This window comes from Dunckerocampus dactyliophorus, chromosome 11 (genome assembly GCF_027744805.1).
Source record: "Dunckerocampus dactyliophorus isolate RoL2022-P2 chromosome 11, RoL_Ddac_1.1, whole genome shotgun sequence".
Classification (NCBI taxonomy): Eukaryota; Metazoa; Chordata; class Actinopteri; order Syngnathiformes; family Syngnathidae; genus Dunckerocampus; species Dunckerocampus dactyliophorus.
The window spans coordinates 19,362,168-19,385,875 of NC_072829.1; the positions used below are offsets into that span (position 1 = coordinate 19,362,168).

General features: G+C 40.5%; 1 protein-coding gene across 1 annotated transcript in view; it reads left to right on the forward strand.

Annotated features, from left to right (window-relative positions):
- Positions 1-23,708, forward strand: part of tenm1 (teneurin transmembrane protein 1) — a 272,088-nt gene that overhangs the window by 239,993 nt on the left and 8,387 nt on the right. Inside the window, exons 26-35 of the mRNA XM_054791581.1 lie at positions 3,816-3,903; positions 5,308-5,504; positions 7,259-7,572; positions 8,073-8,245; positions 10,750-10,994; positions 12,250-12,543; positions 14,267-14,511; positions 18,202-18,344; positions 20,961-21,172; positions 22,674-22,975. Of these exons, the coding sequence (XP_054647556.1) occupies positions 3,816-3,903; positions 5,308-5,504; positions 7,259-7,572; positions 8,073-8,245; positions 10,750-10,994; positions 12,250-12,543; positions 14,267-14,511; positions 18,202-18,344; positions 20,961-21,172; positions 22,674-22,975 (2,213 nt within the window). The remainder of the gene's footprint in view (positions 1-3,815; positions 3,904-5,307; positions 5,505-7,258; positions 7,573-8,072; positions 8,246-10,749; positions 10,995-12,249; positions 12,544-14,266; positions 14,512-18,201; positions 18,345-20,960; positions 21,173-22,673; positions 22,976-23,708) is intronic.

The following is a 23,708-nucleotide window of genomic DNA, read 5'->3' on the forward strand; positions in this document are numbered from 1 at the left end:
AATCCGATACCCTATCTACTCCTTTTCCATCACGCTGACTTTCACTGCTTCCACACCAACAGATTTATGAGGATAGATATTTTTCTATTAATTTCTTTGAGTATTTCATTGTTTATGGGTTGATGAGTGGAGTCAAACTGCGTACAGTCAGTACAAAGTCTGGTGGCATTCAGAGAGCCCAGACACCATCACTAGAATAATATGGTGTCTTGTACACTATGTTGAGCTGATTAGCTATTCTCTCAGTTTTATCAGAGAGATCATTTATTTTTTGAGAAATTACTTTAAAAAAAATTCTAATTATGCCAATTATGAGGGCTTCACTAAAAATCATCAGCATGCAATCTAATTTGTAAATATCTACGGAGGTTGTTTTTTTTTTTTTCTTATTTTACTCGTATGACATCCCCATCAGCAGTGTAGTGCATGAAGGGTGACTTACTCCCCCCACTTGGTCCCGCGAGTCCAGTTCTGGTTGGATTTTTGTGACGAGGAAGGTTGTTCCGCTTAGTTGCTGGGGCCACTTATGTAAAGAGTTTGGCTTCTCAAAACAACATGTGTTCAAAAGAGTAATACATGTCACGAATGGTAGAGGCTGTCGAGTGTTTGATCCCCAGTATGCAGAGACGAGGCGATGGAATGTGAAAAATAAAAGGTCCTGTCATGGTGTACAATAAGAATAAACAAAAGGCGACAGAGAAAAAGGCTCTGTGGTAAAGGGTGCAGATAGTCCAGGTAAGTAAAGTCCTCAGGTGACAGCACTGACTCGAAAACGAGGAGCACGGGTAACAATGGCAACCGCCGCTAATGGGAATTGTGCGGCCACCAGGTGTGAAGCGGCTGTCTCCGCCACCAGGCAGGAAGTACAGCTCGCCAAAATAAAGGTGCAGGACAGGAAGCACTCGCTCCTGTCCTGCGAAACATAACAATACATTTGCATCATAAAAATCAGATCTCTCAAATGACTCTGCATTATATTTGTCTCACTGCACCTGTCCGTTCTTCACTAGGTATGTTGTGTTTGTTAAAAATCCTCCTGAATATCTGAGATAGACCCAAGACATACTGGATGACAATGTTACTCTTTATTTCTCATCCACCTTCTTGTGGTTCTTTCTGGAACGAGTACAACCAGTTGGGCTAACCGCAGGCTTTGATGGCGTCTTTCAGGTGCTTATGCTCTTTCTCTTTGCCCTGTGGGCTGGTGGGGACATTATCAGCTCTGTGTTGTGGGGTTGCTATAACATCCAGTTTGTGTTCCAGTGGGTGATGTGAGTCAAAAAGTATGTATTAGTCAATGTGTGGAGGTTTTCTGCAAACACCAACATGGAGGCCCCTGCCGTCTCCAATGTGGACATCACAGTCTAAAAAATTATTGTCTTTGATATCCTCACATGTGAATGTGTTGTGTGTTTGTCCACTGAGTTAATGTGCTCCCTTGTTAATTTTATTGTATGCACTCATCTTTGTTTTTTACTGCCGTGAAGTGTTCAAAAACAGGTGCACCGCACCTCGACGTCAGGGCCAGGAGGCATGAGGACCATTGGGCACGTAGCTGAGGAGATGATGGGCAGGGCATCTTTTAGCCAGCCTGGACAGTCATGGCCGTGCACACACACAGTGCAAAATGATACACAAAACCGCTTTCCATAAGGGCAGATTGTCTCATGCAGGGCAAAGGGGACGTTTCCATCCCTAGTGTCCACGTGTGAAAAAAATCATCCCCAGATAATCTCAGTTCTAAGCAAATCGCATTTTTTTCAGAATCGTGTAGCACTATTAATTATCTTCTGTAGTTGCATGAGAGAATCAAAATATTAGAAAGTGCTCTCGGTATGACGTAGTGCGCTTCTGCACTGTACCTCAGATAGATACCAAATTTCCATTTGACAATGTAAATCTAAATTAAGCAGTTTTACTTTTGTAAAGGCAGATTTTTTGATGCAGCACTCGTACTTCATAGCATGATATTGTGTACGAGTAGGCGTACACGTGTACCTCATGTGCAGGGAGTCTGTTGTGTTACCAAAGGGAATGTACACTGACATACAGTATGCCACCACAAATGCCCCCTGCAGGTTGAAAGAGTTTGAGCTGCTGCGTCAAACCACTTCATTTGTCTGCCACACAGACGCACGACTCTGTACGATCACAGGATGTTTCCTCTCAGCACACTCGCAGAACAGACAGCTAGCGAACCGTGACAAGCATCAATTTCCAGCTCTTGTTCCGTGTAGAGGGCATAGTTTTGAAGCATTGATCACAGTCAAGTCACAAGACATTTAAAATCCACCGGTGTCTCTTTCAATCAAACACCTGCTTCAAGTCCCTGTTAGTTCATGGCCTAAATCGAACAACACGTGCGTATTCATTTTTTATCATTGCACTTGTTTTAAACATGCGCTGGGTGAATACAGACCAGATTGCAACATCTCGCAACTATTTCAAATGAAGCATTCACCTACATGGATCAGCTCAATAAATTGTGAAGTGCGGCCGCTGTCGCCTTCATGGAAAGCACTCTTCAAAGACAGGTAATCTAGTTCAAGAATTTAGTTTGTCATTTATGTGGAATTAATTAAACTTTTAGAAAACATAAAAAGCCACAATTTATTTCTGTAAAGCATGCATAAAAATGCCCAAAATGGATCCTGACCTAAATGCACCCAGGCTTACCCTTAGATTATTTTATAATTTAACCAGCGCAACTTCTTTTAACCTACAACTTCAGCGGTGTGCATTGTAACTCCTCCCTCGTGACAGGACCCGCTGTGAGGAGAGACAGAATTGAGAATAAACAAATATTGTCATCAAATAAAAATATTCACACTTAAACCTTCTTCAGTACAGTAAATCTCCGCTTCTCGTGGGAGTTATGTTCCACACCTACCAGCGTATGGCGAAAATTTATGAATAATTGATACGGCCATAAAAATGTCTATTTTTAACATACGGCCTGCTCCTAATCCACCAAACCCTCCTGCTAGCTTGACGGTAACGTTCTCCTCCGATTACGGACCAACATTTTAGCCATTTTCAATTGCCCTTGTTCTCTACCAACGGAAGCTAATAAGCTAAACGCACAAAATATGCCCCAAATGTGCCTCACATACTTATTAAACGCATTTTAAATGATAAAATGTCTAGGTACTCAGGATGAACGATGAACAGAGTCACGGTTAGCTAGTCACAGCACGAAACTATGGTGCGTTCAAGGACTGAAATCTCAACGCTTGAAGAAAAAAACATTATCAGCGAAGCATAATGGCATAAATGTGTAAAAACTGTGAGCTTTTTTAAACAGTGGTACATGTAGTCTGTACATTTGACCTGTATTAGCACATATTTACAAATAATTACCCATTTAGGTGAATGAGATACAGAAAAAAATAACCAATTTTTGATGAAAAAAAATAAAAATAAAATCGTTATTCTTTGACGAAAAATGTGGTTGCCCTATCAAAACAATTGAAAATTACAAATGACAAAATATTTAAAATATAAAAAAATTAAATCAGTTATTATGGGTGTGAAACATATGATGAAGGTGAAATTTTTTTTTTTTTTTCATCTAGATATCTTTAAATTGTAATAATACCCAACAATTATTTGACTTGGCAAAATGGTGGATGGACCCTGGTAGTGTTTTAAAATTTTGTCATTTACATGTAACGTCGTAACTCTAAAATGTCAACATTATCTCACAAGATTAGGCACGACAGATTTTTTTTTTTTTTTTTTTTACATGACCTTCTGAACAACAGAGGTTTGTGTTTATGTGCCGTGTGTGACATGGATTTTTGAACACGACACAGGTGTCAACCAATGGGGAGATATCAGTTATCTCCGGAGCTCCTACGGACTGCGACTGCAAGATAGACCCCAACTGTGACTGCTTCTCTGGTATGTTATCAGGCAACTTTCACACACACACACACACACACACACACACATTCGCATCATTATGTGACAACAGATATAAGATGACATTATTAAATTATTCCTAAAAGGATTACTTAGTTAAGAACGGCATGTAACTGCACTTGAAAATCAGATCCTATCATCCTCGGCCTGGTTCAGCAGTGCAGTAAATGAACCTTTTCAGACAAAAACATTTTGAAGACAACAGCCAATTATTGATGTTGTCAAGAGGGTCTTAAAAGAGTGATTATTCTGCCTGCGTGTCCCTGCTCGCTTCTGATTTTATTTACAGAACATCCTCTCCCTTGTCCGTCTCATATCCTGTTTGTCTTTGTTCAGCTTGTCCAAATTAATTTATTTAAGAGGAATTTGGGCTTTAACCAGTGACAATGACCTTCGTGTGTACATGACCGAAACGGCAGATTAAGGCTGTGTTAAAGTTAAGTCTGTCTTGGGTAAAGAAGTGTACATATGTTTGTGTGATGCATATATTTGTATTCATGCGGTCGCCTCTCCTTTCGAAAGACCTTCAGCTGAATATCAGTATAAACCAGCATGAGAGAAGCCTTTCAAATCCAATCATTTTACAGCTGGCGAAAGAAAAAGCTTCCTCGCTATAGCAGATGAACGTTTTAAACTGGTTGGCAAATCATGGCGGGGCACCTGAAATCTAATAAAAGGTTGAGAAAATGGACCAAACAAATAAGCAGATGTTCTTTTGTCCGTTAGGCCATGCTTTCCACTGTAAATGTCAGAGGATGTGATTTTATCATTTAATTCAGCTCATAAAAAGCTGCCTTTTCTTCTATGCCCTCTTCAAAGCCAAGGGAAGTCTCTCCCATGCCACAAGCCAATGGGCTGGAACCGCTTCTTTTTTTTCTTGATCTTTGCTTTGCATATTTTCAATCACGTCTTGATGTTAACTGATGATTACACTCTTCAGAGGCTTTCCGATGCCCTGTCTTCAACGTAAACACTCACACAGTGCCTGTCTTTGAACGTCAGCATGTCCCCACAAAATACATGCAAGAAAGCGTTATATGTATTATGTAGAGTGATAAACCTCCATTCTGGCGTTGGCACTGACCTGTTTCCTACTAGCTGCATTCAAAGGGCATCACCCGGCAGTTATCCTGCTGTGCTACCACGACATGTGAATGTGTTCAGTCACTATCATGCTGATCTTATCCGGACCATAAGGTAGCGACTGGAGTCCAAGTCCTGTCCTGAACCGATAAGCGCTCAGGGCGCACCATGAGCTTTTCTTATTTGCAGAACTTGGCTGCACATGTTTACTTCTCAAAGGAAGAATGTGTATGTACGAGTGTGATGTGTAACTCAGAATGGCATCCTGGTGCTAACTCACAATTTTGTGTTATTTATGAGGTGACGGAGGCTACGCTCGTGACGCTCGTCTGAAAGCCCCCTCCTCTCTGGCTGTGGGTCCCAATGGAACCCTCTATATTGCTGATCTAGGCAACATCCGAATCCGAGCTGTGAGCCCCAACCAGCCTCAACCCGGCCCAGCTGGGGTGGTGGAGATCAGATCGCCACTGGATCAGGAGCTGTATCTTTTCAGTCAGGTACACAATCTGTATTTGTGTGAACGTTTTGTCACTAATTGACATAAGCTAAATGTAACTGGTATAAATACTGCTGGATGTTATTAGAAGGCTGCAATTGCAGAGCATATAACAATACTGTGATGAGTCAGCGGGGGACTACGGTGGTCATAGTACTATGCTTCTGAGACTTTGTGACTTAGTCAAGGTTGTGTAGAAGTGAGTGTGTGTGTGTGAGTGAGAACAATGCATCTGTTGGGCGTCTGCCTCTTCACACATTTTTCCATAAGTCATATGAAAGTGTTGTGCAACTCTGATTGTGCTATGTGAGTGTGTGCCTTCTGTGGCTATGAGAAGTTATTAGACTGGAAATGCAAAGAGAGAATAGAATTCATCTAAAGGTGTATTACTACAACTAACAATGTCCTTTTCTTTGGTGCACTTCCATCAAACTATTATTATTGTTCTTCCTCAGTGTGGCTGCGCAGGCACAACCTGTATTCTTCCGGCCAGCATGAGCCTCACACTGCATTCTTGTGTGGCACGGAGCACGTATTCTTCCCCAGTTATTACTTCTCAAGCAAGTCTCGTAATTATTTTTAAAATATATTTATGGGAGCGTGTTTGTAACCATGGAACGTCATAAACCCAGGACCGCCTGTATATAGCTTTACAACTGAAATAAAGACTTTTTAGGGATCTGAATTTTAGCCCCCTGATGCTGTATTTATGAGGTAAATAAAATTTATAAAATAAACAGTGTAATTAATGACTTTTTCCATTGACAGAGATGCAATAAAGATAGCCTGGCTGTAATGCTGCTACAGTAAAACAAATAACTCTTAGGTAGTGTTTAAAATAAAATTGTTTTTTAATTGTCAACCCTGCTGTGAAGTGGTGATTTTCTCTGTACACACACAGCTCCAAAAGCACTCTGTGTTGATTTGTGCTATTTTCAGACAAGCCAAAGTGGCAGGTAAATTTGTTCGAGTTCATCTGCAGTCGCAACATTTATCTTTTAAAAACTGACTCACTGGTCTGCCTTCACAAATGTGGACTCTGTGGAGCACAGACTTTCAAGGTCAAATGAACCTAATCAGGACTCTCTGAGCAATACTATTCCACTGCAGTCCTATAGGTGGTGATAATGTGCATTATAAAGTGGGTTCTGCAACACGCAGCAAACCTATTTCACTTTTAACCTACCATATGAATATGGGGGAAAAAAATTATGTAGCTAATCAAGGAAACCAAAATATTAGAAACCTCCCCAGTATGATGCAGTTCTATGTCATTGAGGACAACAACCAATGATAAACACAACTAGGTTTACTAGGTGTGCCCAGGGTTTTAGTCAGTAAATGCATGTATACTTTCTCCTCATATTTATTCCCTAGAAAGCTGTCTCAAAAAGACAGGCCATCTTATAGTCACTCTCCAGAGATTAATACGTGAAAACCAACCGGTGGCGCCAAATGCATTCTCAACGTCAAGGCTTTTCTTCTGTCACTCACATACACCATGAGATATGTAGAACAGAGAAAACAAAAATATTTTTACAAATATTTTCCCAAAAACCGGTCTTGACCTGTAAACCCTCGTGTTTTCCCCAGGAAACTCACATATTTTGCCCTTCTTTCCCAGCGCCCTCCCTTGTTAATAGTTGCAAGTGTTTTTCCCGTATCGTCTTATAACTGGGTCATTACTTGTAGCTAATGTACTAAGTTAGCAAGTAGAAATGTTACGGCCACCAAAATCTGTTTGTCTTTTTGCAGAATGGCTCCCACCTGTACACCAAGCACCTGATCACCGGCCACTACCTATACAATTTCTCATACGGCAGAGACGGCCTGCTGTCTGGAGTAATCGGCCGTGATGCTTACGGACTCCAGGTGAAGAGAGATGCTCACGGCGTGCCGCTCTGGCTGGCGCTACCCGGTGGACAGGTGTACCGGTTGTCTCTTAGCAACAGCGGAACTCTGAGGAAGGTGTCAGGCCAGGGTCACGACGTTGCCCACATCACTTACCATGGTAACACTGGTCTCCTAGCAACCAAGAGTGATGAGAACAGTTGGACCACTGTTTATGAGTAAGTTGTGTGCTCATTGTCTTCTCACTTTTTTGTCGTTCTGTCGAGTGTGTGACCATAGAAACACGTGCTTTATTCATGCTTGGGCTTTTTGTGAAATGATTTTGTTACTTTTCTAGGAAAAAATTGGACTAACAAGTGTTCCATCCGTTTTAGTCTACACTTAACTGACATTTGCTGGAAGACATCTCCACTTATCTTTGAATGCCCACATGTTTTTACAGATAAATCTCTCACACACATACACAAACACGCACACACACACCCACATCTGTCTGAATTATTTACCACTGCCAACATAGTCTCCATCTCACAGCTGGATAATTGCTTATATAAATCATAGCTGTCACTTGTACCAATGTTTGTGTGTAGGTGGGAGTGCTGGAGTGTGTACATATGTGTGTTTATGTGCTTGTTACCGCTGTGTTCATTTGTCCAACAGGCTCAGTCATATCTGTATGCAGACTTGTGCATCATCGCTTTCGTGTTTATTCTTACAGATACAACAACGAAGGTCGTGTGATCAACATCACCCTCCCTACCGGTGATGTGCGGGGTTTCCAAGGCAACCTGGAGCGCTGGTCTCGGGTGGAGGTTGAGGCTTCCAATCGCGAGAACTTTGTCACCAGTACCAACCTGTCCGCCAGTGACACCATTTACACATTCAAACGAGGTAGTGCATCATGGCGTCTTGTGCCCACAGGCTTGAGGAAGATTTTTTTTTTATTAATCGAAAAAATGTCTGGGGTGTGCAAAGTGTGGTCTTACTTACTTTTTCCTTCCGCTTGTACCGGTGGGTGTTGCGGGGAGACACAGTCGTCTGTCAGCAGCAAGGCGAGTGGCCTGGAGGAGGGACATCTTGAGGGTGTCTGCACAGAGTCGATCCAGCGGTCTTCTTCTGGCTCTCCAGCCAGGGTATCTGGTGTTGTATGCCCAAAGAGCTGGTTGGTTTAAAGCCATATGTGCGAGGTGTCCGAACCACTCGATCCTCTGTTGTTCCATGTGTTGTAGGACCGGTGTTGCTTCGAGCATGTCTCTTATCACCTCGCCTGGTGTTCTTCACTGCTTTTCTCAGGCATTTCATCTCACAGGTGTTCGTTTTCTCTCGGGGGCTTTTGTTTGGGACCATGTCTGGTGGTGGCATCTCAGCGTTGGTAGGAAAATGACGTTAATGAGTTTTTCCTTGGAGCTCGTGGGAATGCTGGGATGTTTCAGGAGAGGGGCGAGTTGGTAGCTGACCACGCTGCTTCAACTGGGTTCGATTGATGTTGACATGTAGTTTTTCTGGTCTCCTGCTGACGGTCATGACTTCGGTCTTACTGACACTGATCTTCATGTTGTAGTTCTCGCAGCTTGTGTTGAGCTGGTCTGTGTGCTTCTGTAGTTGTGTCTCGTCATTGATCATTGCCTGGTTGTCGGCAAACATGAGTTCATTGAGTGCCTCAGGGTCTGGATTGGCTTCCTTTGTAATCTTTGTAAAGCGTGGTTTTTGTTTTTTTTTATTGGCCCACGGCACATTGTAGTAATAAAATTAACCAAAAAAAAAACAGTAACAATTTGGAAAATAGTGCACAAAGGCAAAGGGAAAATGCTGAAATGTTGATACAAATGTTAGAATATAAATAATTTTTTTCAGCTTTTTTACAGTTTTACACACTTTTAATATATTAAAAAATATCAAAGAGACCCCCCCCACGTCCTTTGATTTTTCAGTATGCAGCCCTCAGTGGAACAACTGTGGACACCCCTAATACTAGACGTGAGCCACTGACAAAGAACTAAAAACGGGGGCCCAGATGTAATGTTTCCATTTATTTGCTGGCTGACACACAGAAGATTATAGCCTAACCCCTCATGCGTCTGCCCCCCATCTTCTTGTCCACCAACATGCCTGGAGGCAGTTTATGAGTCATTCGGGGGGGTCGACTAAACATTCACAGCCCTATAAGAAGTGGAGCCTGCGAGGTTATGAATGATGAAACATTTATGACTAGCAAACAGCAAAAACGCAACTATTATTTAGCTCTGGTTTACATAATCTGACCTGTGTTTTTCTCTCATTTTTCTTTTTTTTTTTTCACTGCGTTTTTTTCTTGCTGTTGTGTGCTGGGTGTCAGGGCGCTTTTGAAATTTCTTAATGACCACCAGAAATGAAAAAGGGAGAAAATGAGCGTGGTGCATCTGCTCATGGGAACACTTTCTTCTCATGTCATCTTTTTAATTGCTTCCCAGCACTTGTCATCGTGACAGAAATGCATAAAAAAAAGAAGTTGCCTCGGCCCGCACTAATACATGCATGCTGGCATTTGCACAATGCTGGGAGATATCTGCTAGGGAACAGTGTGGAATAACCCTCACAAGTTCTCCAACTTGCCAGCACATTCATAATAGTGAACATTGCCTCTGTGTGTCACACATAGGCATCATCCAATGGTCGCAAAGGGGATAAGTTTCAACCAATTTTATTTGCTGTTTTATAGCTTTGTTAAGGATATTTCTGTGTGTTCTCTTCTGTTTCCAACATGAGACATATACCCCTTTTCCACTGTAGAATTTTGGTGTTGGTGCATGCATATGGTGCATGACAACTACACAGTATTTGTAAAAACAATGTTATTAACAATGTTATTAGCAATGCTAACCGAGTGGTTAGCGTCTTGGCCACACAATCAGGACCTGGGTTCGAATCTGCACTCTCTGTGGAGTTCCCATGTTCTCCCCGTGCGTGTGTGGGTTTTCTCCGACATTCCAAAGACATGCATGTTAGGTTAATTGGCGACTCGTGAGAGCGTGAACGATTGTTTATCTATACGTGCCCTGCGATTGGCTGGCGACCAGTCCAGGGTGTACCCCGCCTCTCGCCCAAAGTCAGCTGGGATAGGCTCCAGCAAACCCCCGCGACCTTAGTGAGGATAAGCGGCATAGAAAATGGATGAACGGATGTTATTACTTCCTCCTTCATTATCTCTCTTCTTTATGCACACGTTGCAAGTTGTTTTCAGTATGTTGAATGTGGCCATAACGCATTCATTTTTTTCCCCCCAGTTATTTACCTGAGACACTGACTGACTGACTTTTTTCACATTTGCTGCTGTACATTTTCACGCATATGTGGCTTTGTGTTTCTTAACGGCACTTCCTGTGTTTGTGTTCGTGTGTGTGTGAATTGACACCCAGACCATGCACAGAGTTCATACAAAGTCAGCGCCGACGGCTCGTTCTTTGTGTCGCTGGCCAGCGGGATGGAGCTGTCACTCAGCACGGAGCCCCTCCTCCCTGGGGGTGCTGGGGGTGGAGTCAGCCCAACCGCAAGCCGCTGTAACATCAGCCTGCCCGGTGACCATGCCCCCAGCCTGATCGAGTGGAGGCAGAGGAAGGAGCAGAGCAAGACGAACTACACCACTTATGAACGCAGACTCAGGGTAAAATGCTAAATTACTCCCATTTGCAGTACTTGGCAACAGATTTGTCTGAGTGGGTTTCAGCAACACAAAATATACATACAGTCATCCCTCGCTACATCACGGTTCAAACATCACTCCCTTGCTCTATTGTGTCTTTTCACAAATTAATTAATAAAAAAAAGTATTTATAATTATTTATTATTATTAATAAGAATTCATAAATATCACTGTTTTGTGGTTTACTATTATGAGTTAAAAATATTAAAAGACAAGTCATATGTAATATTCCGGTCACTAGGGGTCATTATTGTTACACTGATTACATTACCGCTATCCACAAAAGAGTCAGACCTCACAAACGCTCTATGCTATTTTCTCTCCCTTATTATCGCTGAGTCGCCTGTCAACTGTTGCGCGCCTTAGCATCACTTTAATAATATTGTTTTGAGAACGCTTGACTTTTGTGACCTAACCAACGAGCCGGAACTAATTTTTTCAATACCAAAAACTGACCAGATTTTGGCTCATGGGATGAAGTGGGGGAAAAGACAAAGCGCTACAATGATGCACTACAATGCTAATGGGGATGTCATCCAACTTTATGTCAAAAAATTTGAACTATCCCTTTAAACGTGTTGAGAGTCACAAGTACATTTGTGCAATCAAACATGAATCCACCCTGCTATAACAGCAAGATACAGTATGTTCCTTTTGCTCAGTATATTAATAATAAATAGAAATAATTCAATGGAAGTTTCAAGCAAGCTGAACAAATGATGCATTTTGTCTGTTCTGAGTGATTAAGTATGTCCCACAGAGCAAGCAACTGAGTCACAAACCCTGGACTGTACTTTCCACAAATATTACTTTACCGCTCTAACACCTCTTTTGAGTCACAAACACTGAACTGTACTTTCCACAAATACTACTTTACCGCTCTAACACCTCTTTTCTTCAGTGGAACAGTTTGCACATGGCATGAACTGAATATTTCAAAAGAAAAGGAAATTGAATGCGTAGTAATTGATTAGGATCCCATTTGCATATGAGGCAGTTTTGGCAAGCCTGTTTTACTCTAAATGTCACTTCTGATTCATCTAAAGTCATGAAAGTTATACTCAGGATTTATATATCCCACTGTCTTGCGACCTTACTGAGAATTTTTGATTACACAGCAGTTAAGTTTCAATCTCGCATGATTATTTTATTGAATTTGATTAACGCTGGTTCCCTTGCCTCTAACTTATCCTTTTTTGTGGCCCTCTCCTTTCAGGCACATAACAGGAACCTTCTGTCTATAGATTTTGATCAGAACACCAGAGTCGGGAAGATCTATGACGACCACAGGAAATTCACCCTCCATATCCAGTATGATACTCTCGGCCGACCTGTGGTCTGGTCCCCAAGTAGCAAATACACAGAAGTAAATGTCACCTACTCCGGGGGTGGACTCTTGTCAGCCATCCACCGTGGAGAATGGTTTGAACGTCTGAAATATGAGAATGATAAGGTGGTGTCCAGAGCCTGGGTGAATGGCAAGATATGGAGCTACACATACATAGACAAAGTAAGACATCAGCTTATGTTTACATCACTTTTAGGAATTGCTCGGTTATTCTGAAACCAAAACTTTGAAGCGGATGGTTAAAAATCAATTTCCCAATCTTCAAGTTTACTCATGATCAAAAACTTTCAAATTAATGTGAGCATTTCACATTGTTTCACATCTGGTAGTAACCACACACCTTCCTCACCACACAATAATAATCATCATTTCACAGTAACAAAGCACATTGGAACTTTTCTTTTGCTGTAAAACACCACATCTTTCAACTTACCTGCAGGAAATCTATTAGAAAACAGCAGTTCACTGAAAGCAGGATTTTTCACACATTTTGAAACGCGGCGCACAGCCCATGCGATTGTTTCTAAATGGAAATAAGTACGCAGTGAACACCGGCCTGTTCCATTCCAAAGTGTGACAAATTAGGAGGTTCAATTTCCGTTCTCAAAATGAATTCTAATGAAACATCTATCCAGAAATATACCCGGTGTCAGCTTTTAATATAACATTAGAATAAAATGAATTCAACTCACAAAATGATTTTAATTTGACAAGGTCTGCTGTTAATATTGTTAGAGTGATATACCTTGGCTTTAAATAGAAGGGTATTTATACAGAACATTCATTTACTTGAGTGAGTTGTTGAAATAGTTGTAGACCTGCAAGTCTATAAAACCCAGTAGCTAGATTGGTAGATTGGTTGATTATTTAATTAAATTTTAAGATGAAAAAATATTGTAGAGTCATCCCTCACCACATTGTGATTCAAGTTTTGCAAATATATTAATTCATGAGTTATTCTGTTTTGTGGTTGAATACAGCGTATTAGTACAAAAAAAAATGCATATTTAAGCAAACTTTACATCTTTAAATGAAGCATTTTCAAGCATAAGAAGGGCTACCTGAACTAAAATACAAATATAAGGCATTTAGAAAACGCATTCAAATTGTTTGTATTGTGACTTATTTTGTTCTTTTCCTCTTCATAACGCATTTTTTGACTGACGCGAGACTTATAGTCCAGAAAATACCGTGCCGATATCTGATAGCCGATATTGTCCAGCACTTCATTACCAATATCGTTATCAAGCGATGCCAATATCGGCAGCATCTCATCTTTCAAAGTAATGTTGTGTATTGAACACATTATGCTTCTTCTACTGGATGCATTTCACAAATAAACACTGTTTGTGCAAAATAACACAAATACCACAATATGCAATGAAAGGTGTGGAAAAACAGCTGCTGTGACTCAGAGTGATTCTTCCTGCGGTGTGAAATTAGATTAGAAGTATTGACGGAAGACCCCTTACTCCCCATTATGTCATGTTCCACATGACAGTTTAGACTTTAGTTTTCGTTCCCCTTAGTTTTCACTTAGTTTCCTGTTTTCTGTGCTTATTTTGGCTTTTTTTGTTTTCTGTCCGGCGCAATGTGCAGCTGCTTTTTGGTCGCTGGAAAGCGCGTGCAGCGATGCCTGTTTTTCATTAGTGGTCAGCGCTACTATTCAGGTGGAGCTGCATTGCAATCACACGGCAAAACGTAAACACTTCACAGTCATTGCGTATGTCCAATGAGGACAAAACCTAGAAATACACTGCCGATCAAAATTTTAAGACCAGTTGAGAAATTACAAGAATTTACATTTTTGCACTGTTGGATCACTGAGAGAGAATGGAAACATGCTGAGTCACTAAGTGCCGCACATCTGTCTGTGTCCTTGCAGTCTGTCATGCTTCTCCTGCACAGCCAGCGACGATATGTCTTTGAATATGATCAAACAGACCGCCTGATTGCGGTCACACTGCCCAGCATGGCCAAACACAGCCTGCACTCACTCCTGTCCATTGGCTACTACCGGAATATCTACACGCCTCCAGACAGCCAGGCGTCCTTCTTGCAGGACCACACCCTGGATGGGAGGCTGCTTAGAAGTCAGTACTTGGGAACAGGACGCAGTGTCATCTACAGGTACGGCAAAGCATTAACACTGGTGACAGGTTCAAATTGAAATGGCACCAGGGTGTCTTATGTGTCTTTGTGATCCTCAACTGGTAATTCCGTTTTGGACCTGTTCAAGTACAAGTAAAGTACAAGCAAATTCAAATGATTGAATGCATGTGTTTTTTTTTTGTTAAATTACAATTAGACCTTGTACTATGATGTGTGTTGTCAGAAGTGACACTCCTAAAATGTTACTTTCCTTAGAGACTCATGATGGAACTTCATTAATGTTAGCCCTGAGATTCCTTTGGCAGATAGGACCACTTCTCATAATATTTTATACTCTTTAAATCCAGTTGTCATATTGCACCAGATTGTTTTAACAGTTTTTAATTTAGTTTTAGTCATAGTTTGTTTTTTTTTTCCCCAAAAATATATTTTTGTTTTAGTCATACTTTACTGATGGAAATTACTTTAGTTTTAGTCGTTTTAGTCGTAAATTTCACAACATTTTAGTTAACTAAAACATAAAGTATAAATGCATCTTTAAAGTTTTTTTGAAACCACCTTTAATTAAACTACCCACAAAGCATATCATAAAATTCATAACAAAAAGTATGAATTCATTATATATATTTAATTTAAATATATCAAATTAATTATTTTTTCTCAATTAATATATCAATGAGTAAATCATTTAACGTAAACCTTAGTGTTATATTATTTTACCTGAAAAAAACATTAAAATATTTCTTTCAGATGCTAAATAATACGACACACTGCAACTGCTGTATGAAGTAATGAAACAACATTGTGCATAACACAATAATAATGCAACTCTTCCTCAGTACTAAAAACAGCTGTATAAACAACATATAAAAATAATATATAAACTAAAACTAAACTATAAACTAAAATAACAGATTATTGTGCAAATTGCCACTTCTCTTCATTTCACATGTCAGTGTGACTCACCTGCAGATGACGCTTGAAGTTAGTTGAGGTTTTAGCTGTGATAATCGCTCACATGGTTCCCACAACGACTTCTTCTCAATAGTGTCTTCGCTTTTCCTTCTACCAAGCGTAGACATATTGTAGTGTGTAACTTCTTACAAAATTGCAGCACACCATATCATTTTAACAGCCCAACCTCACAAAGACAGTGGTTTTGATAGGATCTCATTCCATAACTCACCCCCATTCCCTCTGCCACATGAAGCTAAACTAAAATAGGATTGTATATGTTCCTAATTTAAAGAAAAAAATATATATATATATGAGTTTGGTCTAGTTAGTTTAGTTTTAGTTTTAGTTTTTACTCCTCGATTAAATTAATTTTGCCATTGTACACTCCTGATCAACATTTTAAGACCAGTTGGAAAATTGCAAAAATGCATATTAAGCAAATTTTACATATTTTTGCCTAAATTAAGCATTTTCAAGCATAAGAAGACGCATTCAAATTGTGACAATTCATATTGTGACTTATTATGTTCTTTTCCTCTTCATAATGTATTTTTTGACTGATGCGAATTATACTCCATAGAGACTTATAGTCTAGAAAATATGGTGACGATATCTAAGAGCACTTCATTACCGATCCCAATATCAACTGATTCTAATCTCGGCAGCATCTCATCCTCAAACTAATGTTGTGTATTGAACACATTATGCTCCTTCTACTGGATGCATTTCACAAATAAACACTTTTTGTTTGTGCAAAATAAGACAAACACTGTTAGGAACGGCGTGAGCCGGTTCTGGAACCCAGGATAGAGAAACAGGAATTGTATAACAAAAAGTTTTCATTGAACAAAGGGTGTCCTCACAGAGGTAAAAGTACAAACAAGGAGAAAAATGTCCAAACCAAAACAGAGCAACATCACACAAAAATATCAACCAAAAATCACTACTAGGAAACTAAAAGGCAGGATGAACAGGCAAGAGGTAAAAAACTCAAAACACCGCTGAAAAAACCCGAGCATGAAAAACGTAACTTTGGCAAAACGAAAATCACCGCTGAGTAAACCAAGCGGGCAGGTACAGGGAAGATGCAACACGGAGCCGAGCTGAGCGGAGAGCATGAGAAGCATGAGGGGCAATCTGGCAAAGACTGAGTCCTGCTGCCACGCTTAAGAAGGCCAACTGAGTGATCAGGTACAGGTGTGAACAGGGAACTCCACCTTCTGCAGGACAGCAGTGTACTGCAACAACATGCCAGACAGGCGGCAGCAGAGCGCCAACACAGAACATAACAAATACTGCAATATGCAACGAAAGGTATAGAAAAACAGACAAAAAACGCTGCTGTGACTCCGAGTGATTCTTCCTGCAGTGTGAAATTAGATTAGAAGTATTGACCAAAGTCTCCTTACTCTCCCTTACAGGTTGGACTTTTTGTTTGTTGTTTTTGTTCTCCTTAGTTTTCATTTCGTTTCCTGTTTTGTGCTCTTATATTGTTTTTCTTAATTTTGCCGTTGTACATTCCTGATCGACATTTTTAAGACCAGTTGAAAAATTGCAAAAAATGTACATTTTGCACTGTTAGATCTTAGAGGTTCTAAGTAGAGCTTCAAAATGTAAAAACAAGAAATGTGAGTGAGACCAAAAAAAATAATCAACAATTTATTGCAAACAACCATTAAAATGAAATAGGCTGTTCATCAGCTGATCAAAAGTTTAAGACCATAACTCAACAAAACTTGAACATTTTCAAAAAAAGGACTTAGTAATGAGTACCTGTGCCATTCTTGTTAATCACCTCACAAATTGGTTTGGGTATGCTTGATGCCAGTGTTTCCAGGAGGCCAGTGGGAATTTTGCTCCAGGTGGTGAAGATAGGTTCACGGAGGGCACCTACTGTCTAGAACCGACGTCCGTTTTTTTCAACTTCCTTTGCCAAAATGAACAGTTCCGTGCACTGTAAAAGTCAAAGTAAAAGTACCATTTTCTGGGCCAATATATTGTGTGCATATATTTTGATATTTTATTTGAATTTACTCCTGCATTTCATATTAACGTACTCTGAAAGGCACTTTGCACATATACAGCAGATACAGTATATGTAAGTGTTTCAAATGTACCATAATCACACATGTATTTTCCAAAGGCAATTAAAAAACACACGCACATTAAATGGGTTCTATTAAGTGAGTCGCAACTTAATGACTATGACAAAATGTGGGTCCCAAGGTGAGACCAGTTGCTACAGTCAACCATAAGAGAAAACAGTATCAAAGTGCTTTAATTTTAGGTTTAGTGCACAGAACATTGAACACTCTCAGATGTCCCTACAAATGATAGTGATTGGAGTGGTAGGAAGACTGATTAAAGGTCCGTTTCATCCTCATCATCACCGTCATCATCAGACACCTTTGATGTGATTTTAATGAAAGCTGTAGGACTGATTGGGGCAGTGTTCTGACGTTTAACTTTTTTTTTCAATACTCATTAGCTTTATGGGAACACTTTAAAAAATTGTCACATTTTCAAGATTTCAAAGGCCATACATACCATCCATGCAGCCTGATTTTGCTTCTTTTTTTTTTTTTTTTATTAATGAATTACATTGTGTAAGTTGCTGTTTAATTTGAATCATTTTGGAGTGTTACTGGAAATGACAGCTTCCACTCTTTTAAGAGAAATTGGTCCTCAATTTCATACACATTTAGTGTTATGTAAATTGACTTTTTTTTTTTAATTCTCCTTTTTCCCAAGGTATACTCCAGCAGCACGGCTCTCTGAGATGACTTATGACTCCACCTTGGTGACCTTCACTTACGATGAGGCCTCTGGCACTGTCAAGACCATCCATCTAACCCATAATGGCTTCATAAGCTCCATACGATACAGGCAGACAGGTACACGTGCAAGTAAAGCCACACGCCACAACCATTTCAGACTGTATTGACAACCCGCAGTCATCATGAGAGTGTGACTTAAAGCATGTGAAATGTGCAGTATTCCACATCCTGAGTTAAGAGGGGGCTACGACAGTTAGAAGTGTGAATGGGGCTGAGAAAGTATACGTGGATGAGACTGCTGTTAACCACAACTCTAGGCAGTTAAATGTTTTTCATGATTACTTCTTCTATGTTGCTGTGTTAGGTGGTTCGTGTTCTTAGTAAAGTGTTACTGAGATGACACCGTGAGTCAGACTGTTATGTTGTTATACTGTTATATATATACTGTACATAATGACCTCCTGCACTGTCCAGTGGGTTGACAAGCTTGTTGCGAGTGCAGTGATATCGTTATTGACTCCTCCCAAAGAAAGAGCTACCATTTCCTCACTGCCTCGCGAGCGGCACAGTATTTACACAATTAGTAGTATGTCACGAGATGTCACGAGATTAGAATTTAGCCATAAATTAGCCGCACCGCTGTACATGTAAGCTGCAGGGTTCAAAGTAACGGCTTATACACTGGAATTTACGGTAATTATTATTATTAATATACACTGGATGTAAATCTTCCTTTCTCTCCCATTGTGGGAATGAAAAATTGATGCATTTTTCTTTTAGTATGGACCTGACGAAGTTAGTGTAGTATTCATGTTGCTAAGCCTCACACTTTGAAAACTGATAAACATGACAGTGTAGAATGTAGAAAATGTAGAATGACAGTTTCTTCTCATGTGATAACTCGAATGGTATTCATTTTATTACACAGAGCTCTGCCAAGGTTGCCAAGGCCCAACCATCCAAATTTAGATCGTCACCAAATTGTACATCTTCATAGATACCCAGTTCTTGCATACGACACGTTCTCCGGACTTGCAGAGATCTTTACAAAGATCTTCCATTCTATGCATATTTTGAAGTTGTCAGTCGTAGGTGAGATGGAAATGCCATGGTTGTAATTGTACCATTGTGCAGGTATAGTGATGATAAAATGAATCTTGGATAACATTTGTTTTTTTCTTGACTGATTATTTCATCCTCAATATTAGGAATACAAAAACCTGACAGGAACATCATGGTTTTACTGAGTGGGCTTTGATAATATGAATTTATTGTTTATTGCTGTTTCGATTGACCATGATAAGTGAATTTCTGTGAAGTAGGATTTTCTATTTACAAATTGAGTATTTTGTAGTTAGAGCATAGAAAACCTGTGAGTGAGGCGAGGGACAACTGTAACTAAGTGCATCATGTAAAATCATTTGCAATAAAAGTTGGTGTGCTGTTTGCACAATACGCACATAGTTTCTGCTGCACAGGTAATAGTGACAAAGTACGGTAACGTTGGAAATCCAATAACAATTATTACCTTTAGCGTCTGCCACCGCTACGTGTGTTAATTAGCATTGGTAGCACCTTGAAGGCCTTCTGTTTTGCTTCTAAGTAAAAAAATCACTCCGGTTGAAATTGTATCATCCTGCTGACTTACAAGCAAATACAATAATTAACACAAACCAGCTCAGATGACGACATAACCCCTTGTTGAAAGACATTAGATTTCATAGATGGAAACATTACCAGCCAAGTCATGACCATCAGGAGGGTCCCCTGAGCTAAAGCAGTACTTAAAAGGCTTATATCGCCATTGATGCATTTCACAAACGCAGCAAGAATCGCACCTCTCCTCTCTGCTACTAGTTCACCTTACGATTGGCTCACCGTGACTAGGTGTCACCAGTGTGCAGGGCTCTGTGTGAGTGTGTGCGTGTTTGTGTGTGTGTGTGTATTTTATCACTTTGCCCTCACTGTGAAAAGACTCTCACCTTCCTTTAACTGATCTCATTTCAGCAGAACAAACGGAGGTTCAGAGAGAGGAGAGATAGTGGTAATTGTCAACTTGAGAGGAGACAAGGAAGAGTTGGGACTTAAAGAAGGATGGAGATAGGCAAGTGGAGAAAATGAGCACAAAAAAAAGATGACAGCTATAGAAACGAGATGAGCAGACTGTGAATTCCCTTGGGCTGTCGAAAAGCCTGCTACTCACTCTCTGTGAATCTGCCATTTCCCCATTAGGGGAGGTGTAGAATCAACATTCCACAGAAAATAAAAACAGAGGATGTAATGTTGATCCTACTCTCTTCAGTCTGCTAAGCCAGACGCTTAGTCATTTTAAGTGCAATCAGAGTCATCTCAAATGGTGCTGTAATGCTGTTTCATTAACAGGCATTTTTTCCCAACGGAGGACGAGTGGTAGTCGCTAGCCAGAGAGGAGATGAATGATGTTGTTAAAGTTGATGTTCTGACATTAAGGAGCACATTGGCCCATCATGGCTATTGTCTTTAGATTTCATTATCTCGCCATATTAAAGGTCACCACTGGAAATGCCAAAGAGGTGTGCGGATAGTTACGACTGAATGGATTGCACTGAGCGTGTCTGCGTTAATGATGTTGAACGAGTTTCGTGGATTGAATGGATTAGGAAGGCTCGTCGGGGAGGCGTGATGGCCAACCAGGGGATCCGTGCATGTGTGTGTATGTGTGTCTTGTTAATGTCTGTGAATTTCTGTGTTTAGGACCACTGACCAGCCGGCAGATCTTCCGCTTCAGCGAGGAAGGTTTAGTCAATGCCAGGTTTGACTACAGTTATAATAACTTCCGAGTGACCAGCATGCAGGCGGTGATCAATGAGACTCCCCTGCCAATCGATCTGTACCGATATGTCGATGTATCGGGACGGGTGGAGCAGTTTGGCAAGTTCAGCGTCATCTTCTACGACCTTAATCAGGTAAATTCTATGGAGGCAATGTAGACACAAACACCGGTGTCCTGACAAAAGTTGATTTGTTTTGGTCTTTCGTCACTTGCAAGAATCAGACTCACAGAAAGTACTTTTCAAAAGCATGTCTGTGAGTATGGAAAAATAATGTTACAAGGACATGATCAGTTCAAAGGGTTTTGGTACAGTCATGACCAAAAATACTGGCAAGCTAAAGATGCCAATGTTTTTGGTCATGCCTGTATGGAATACGACCAAATTAGCCTTCATTTATGCAGTCATGGCCATTAACATTGACATATTAACATAATAACATATTAACATATACAGTAGCATGCCAATACTGTATTTTGGCCATGACTGTAGGTTTATCTTAACAGAGAGAGAAAGACCATTCAAAAAAAGAACAAAACATTAAAGAATGGTTATAAACTGCTTTGTAGACGATTGAGTGAAATATATATTGATAATAGGTAATTAATTGGTTGTCCAAAGATGATTCTAAGAAAGGTGAGGGATCAGCCCCGAATTACACAGGAAGAGCTTTTTATGGACTGCTTTTGTCTTTGGAAGGGGATATACTTACAAAATCAGTGGGATCAAATAATTATTTCTCCACTACAGTGCTTACTTTTGGACTGATTTTAGAATATTCTATTTAGTCTATTTTACGTGTACTTTTCTTGAAAATGTTGGTAAAATTAAGAGGCAAACAACCCCAGGGGCCTCCAACTATGGAAACTCCATTGTTCATTGTTTTCCAGAAATGATTTTGTTCTGGCTTTGCATTGACTAGGCTACACCATCACCTGCCACTGTTTTTTAATTCTTCAATTTCATTGATTTGAACAGAGCTTTCATTCATTTTTGAGTGGACTTTTATTGTGGCCAGCCCAAGGCAAAGCTGTGCAATAAACATGCTGTCTAATCAGCATCTTGATATGGCTTATGCTTTATTGCAGCAAAGGAAAAGTGCTCACTAACAGATTTAGATTTGTGCGCAATTCTGCATTTATGAGAAATAGGCTTTTTGTCCATCCCATCCATCCATTTTCTATGCCGCTTCTCCCCATTATGGTCGCGGAGGTATGCTGGAGCCTATCCCAGCTGACTTCGGGCGACAGGCGGGGTACACCCTGAACTGGTCACCAGCCAATCGCAGGGCACATATCGACAAACAACCATTCACACTCACGTTCATAACCTTTCATTAACCTAACATGCATGTTTTTGGAATGTGGGATGAAACCGGAGAAAACCCACACAGGCACGGGGAGAACATGCAAACTCCACACAGAAATGCCCAACGGAGATTCAATCTCAGGTCTTCCCGATCTCCTTACTGTGAATGTGTGGCCATCATGCTAACCACTAGACCACCGTGCGGCCTAGGACTTTTGTGTACATAAAAAATCTTGTCCTCTTTACTCGTAAAAGAATTTATATTAAAGCTTATGTTAAATGCTACTTAAACTATGTCTTCAGGTTAACATGAGCTGCTGTTGTCTAGGTGATCACCACCCATCTGATGAAGCACACCAAGGTGTTTAACTCCTACGGCCAGGTGGTGGAGGTCCAGTACGAGATCCTCAAATCCATTGCCTATTGGATGACCATCCAGTATGACTCCGCGGGACGTACGACCACCTGTGACATTCGAGTGGGCGTGGACAGCAATGTGACGCGTTACACCTACGAGTACGATGCAGATAGCCAACTGCAAAGTGCCGCCGTCAATGAACGGCCTCAGTGGCGCTACAGCTATGACCTCAATGGGAACATCAACCTGCTTAGCCATGGCACCAGCGCAAGGTAGGACAGAATCGGTGGCGCTTTTTAGATACGACTTGGGGTTTACTGTCATAAAGCATCTCCAGACACACAATGTCTGCTACACAGATGAAGTACAGGGACTTTGGAAACCCAATAAAAATACTGTGGTTAACTGTCATGTCCTCCGCCGTCACAAGCGTTAACTAGCTTAAGAAACGCCTTCTGTTTTGCTTCTAACACGACAGCGGCAAAGCGGGAAGCTAGGCTACAGTAACGGTGCCAAAATACTAAATAATGTGGTGTCCAATCTTATCATGACTGTTCTGGCATAAATGTTTTGTGAGTGCGAAGTTAAATTTTGCCAATATTTTTTTGTCTTTTTACATTTTTTAATGATATGGCAGTGACTGAACACTGGAAAAAAATAAGCAAGTTTTGAGTGCACCTCAAGTTCAGATTCTGACTCTCTTGTCAGGTTTTTAATCAGCTGGGTCGGCTAACGTGTCATATTAGCATGCGAAAAGATCAAGCACTGTGCGTAACTGGACACCCAACCTAACAGAATATGAGATGCCCTGGCTTGTCCTATTATGTTAACTACCACTAAGATTGGTTATTTGGGGCCACTACGGTAGTGCCCGAGATGCTATATTCTTCCTTACAGGAGGTGATTTTGTTTTTAATACTCTAGTTATTTTAGGGCTAAATAACTTATAGCTTGATATGCATTGCGCATAGGTGTCCTATGTCCTTTTTTTTTTTTAGCTCCGCT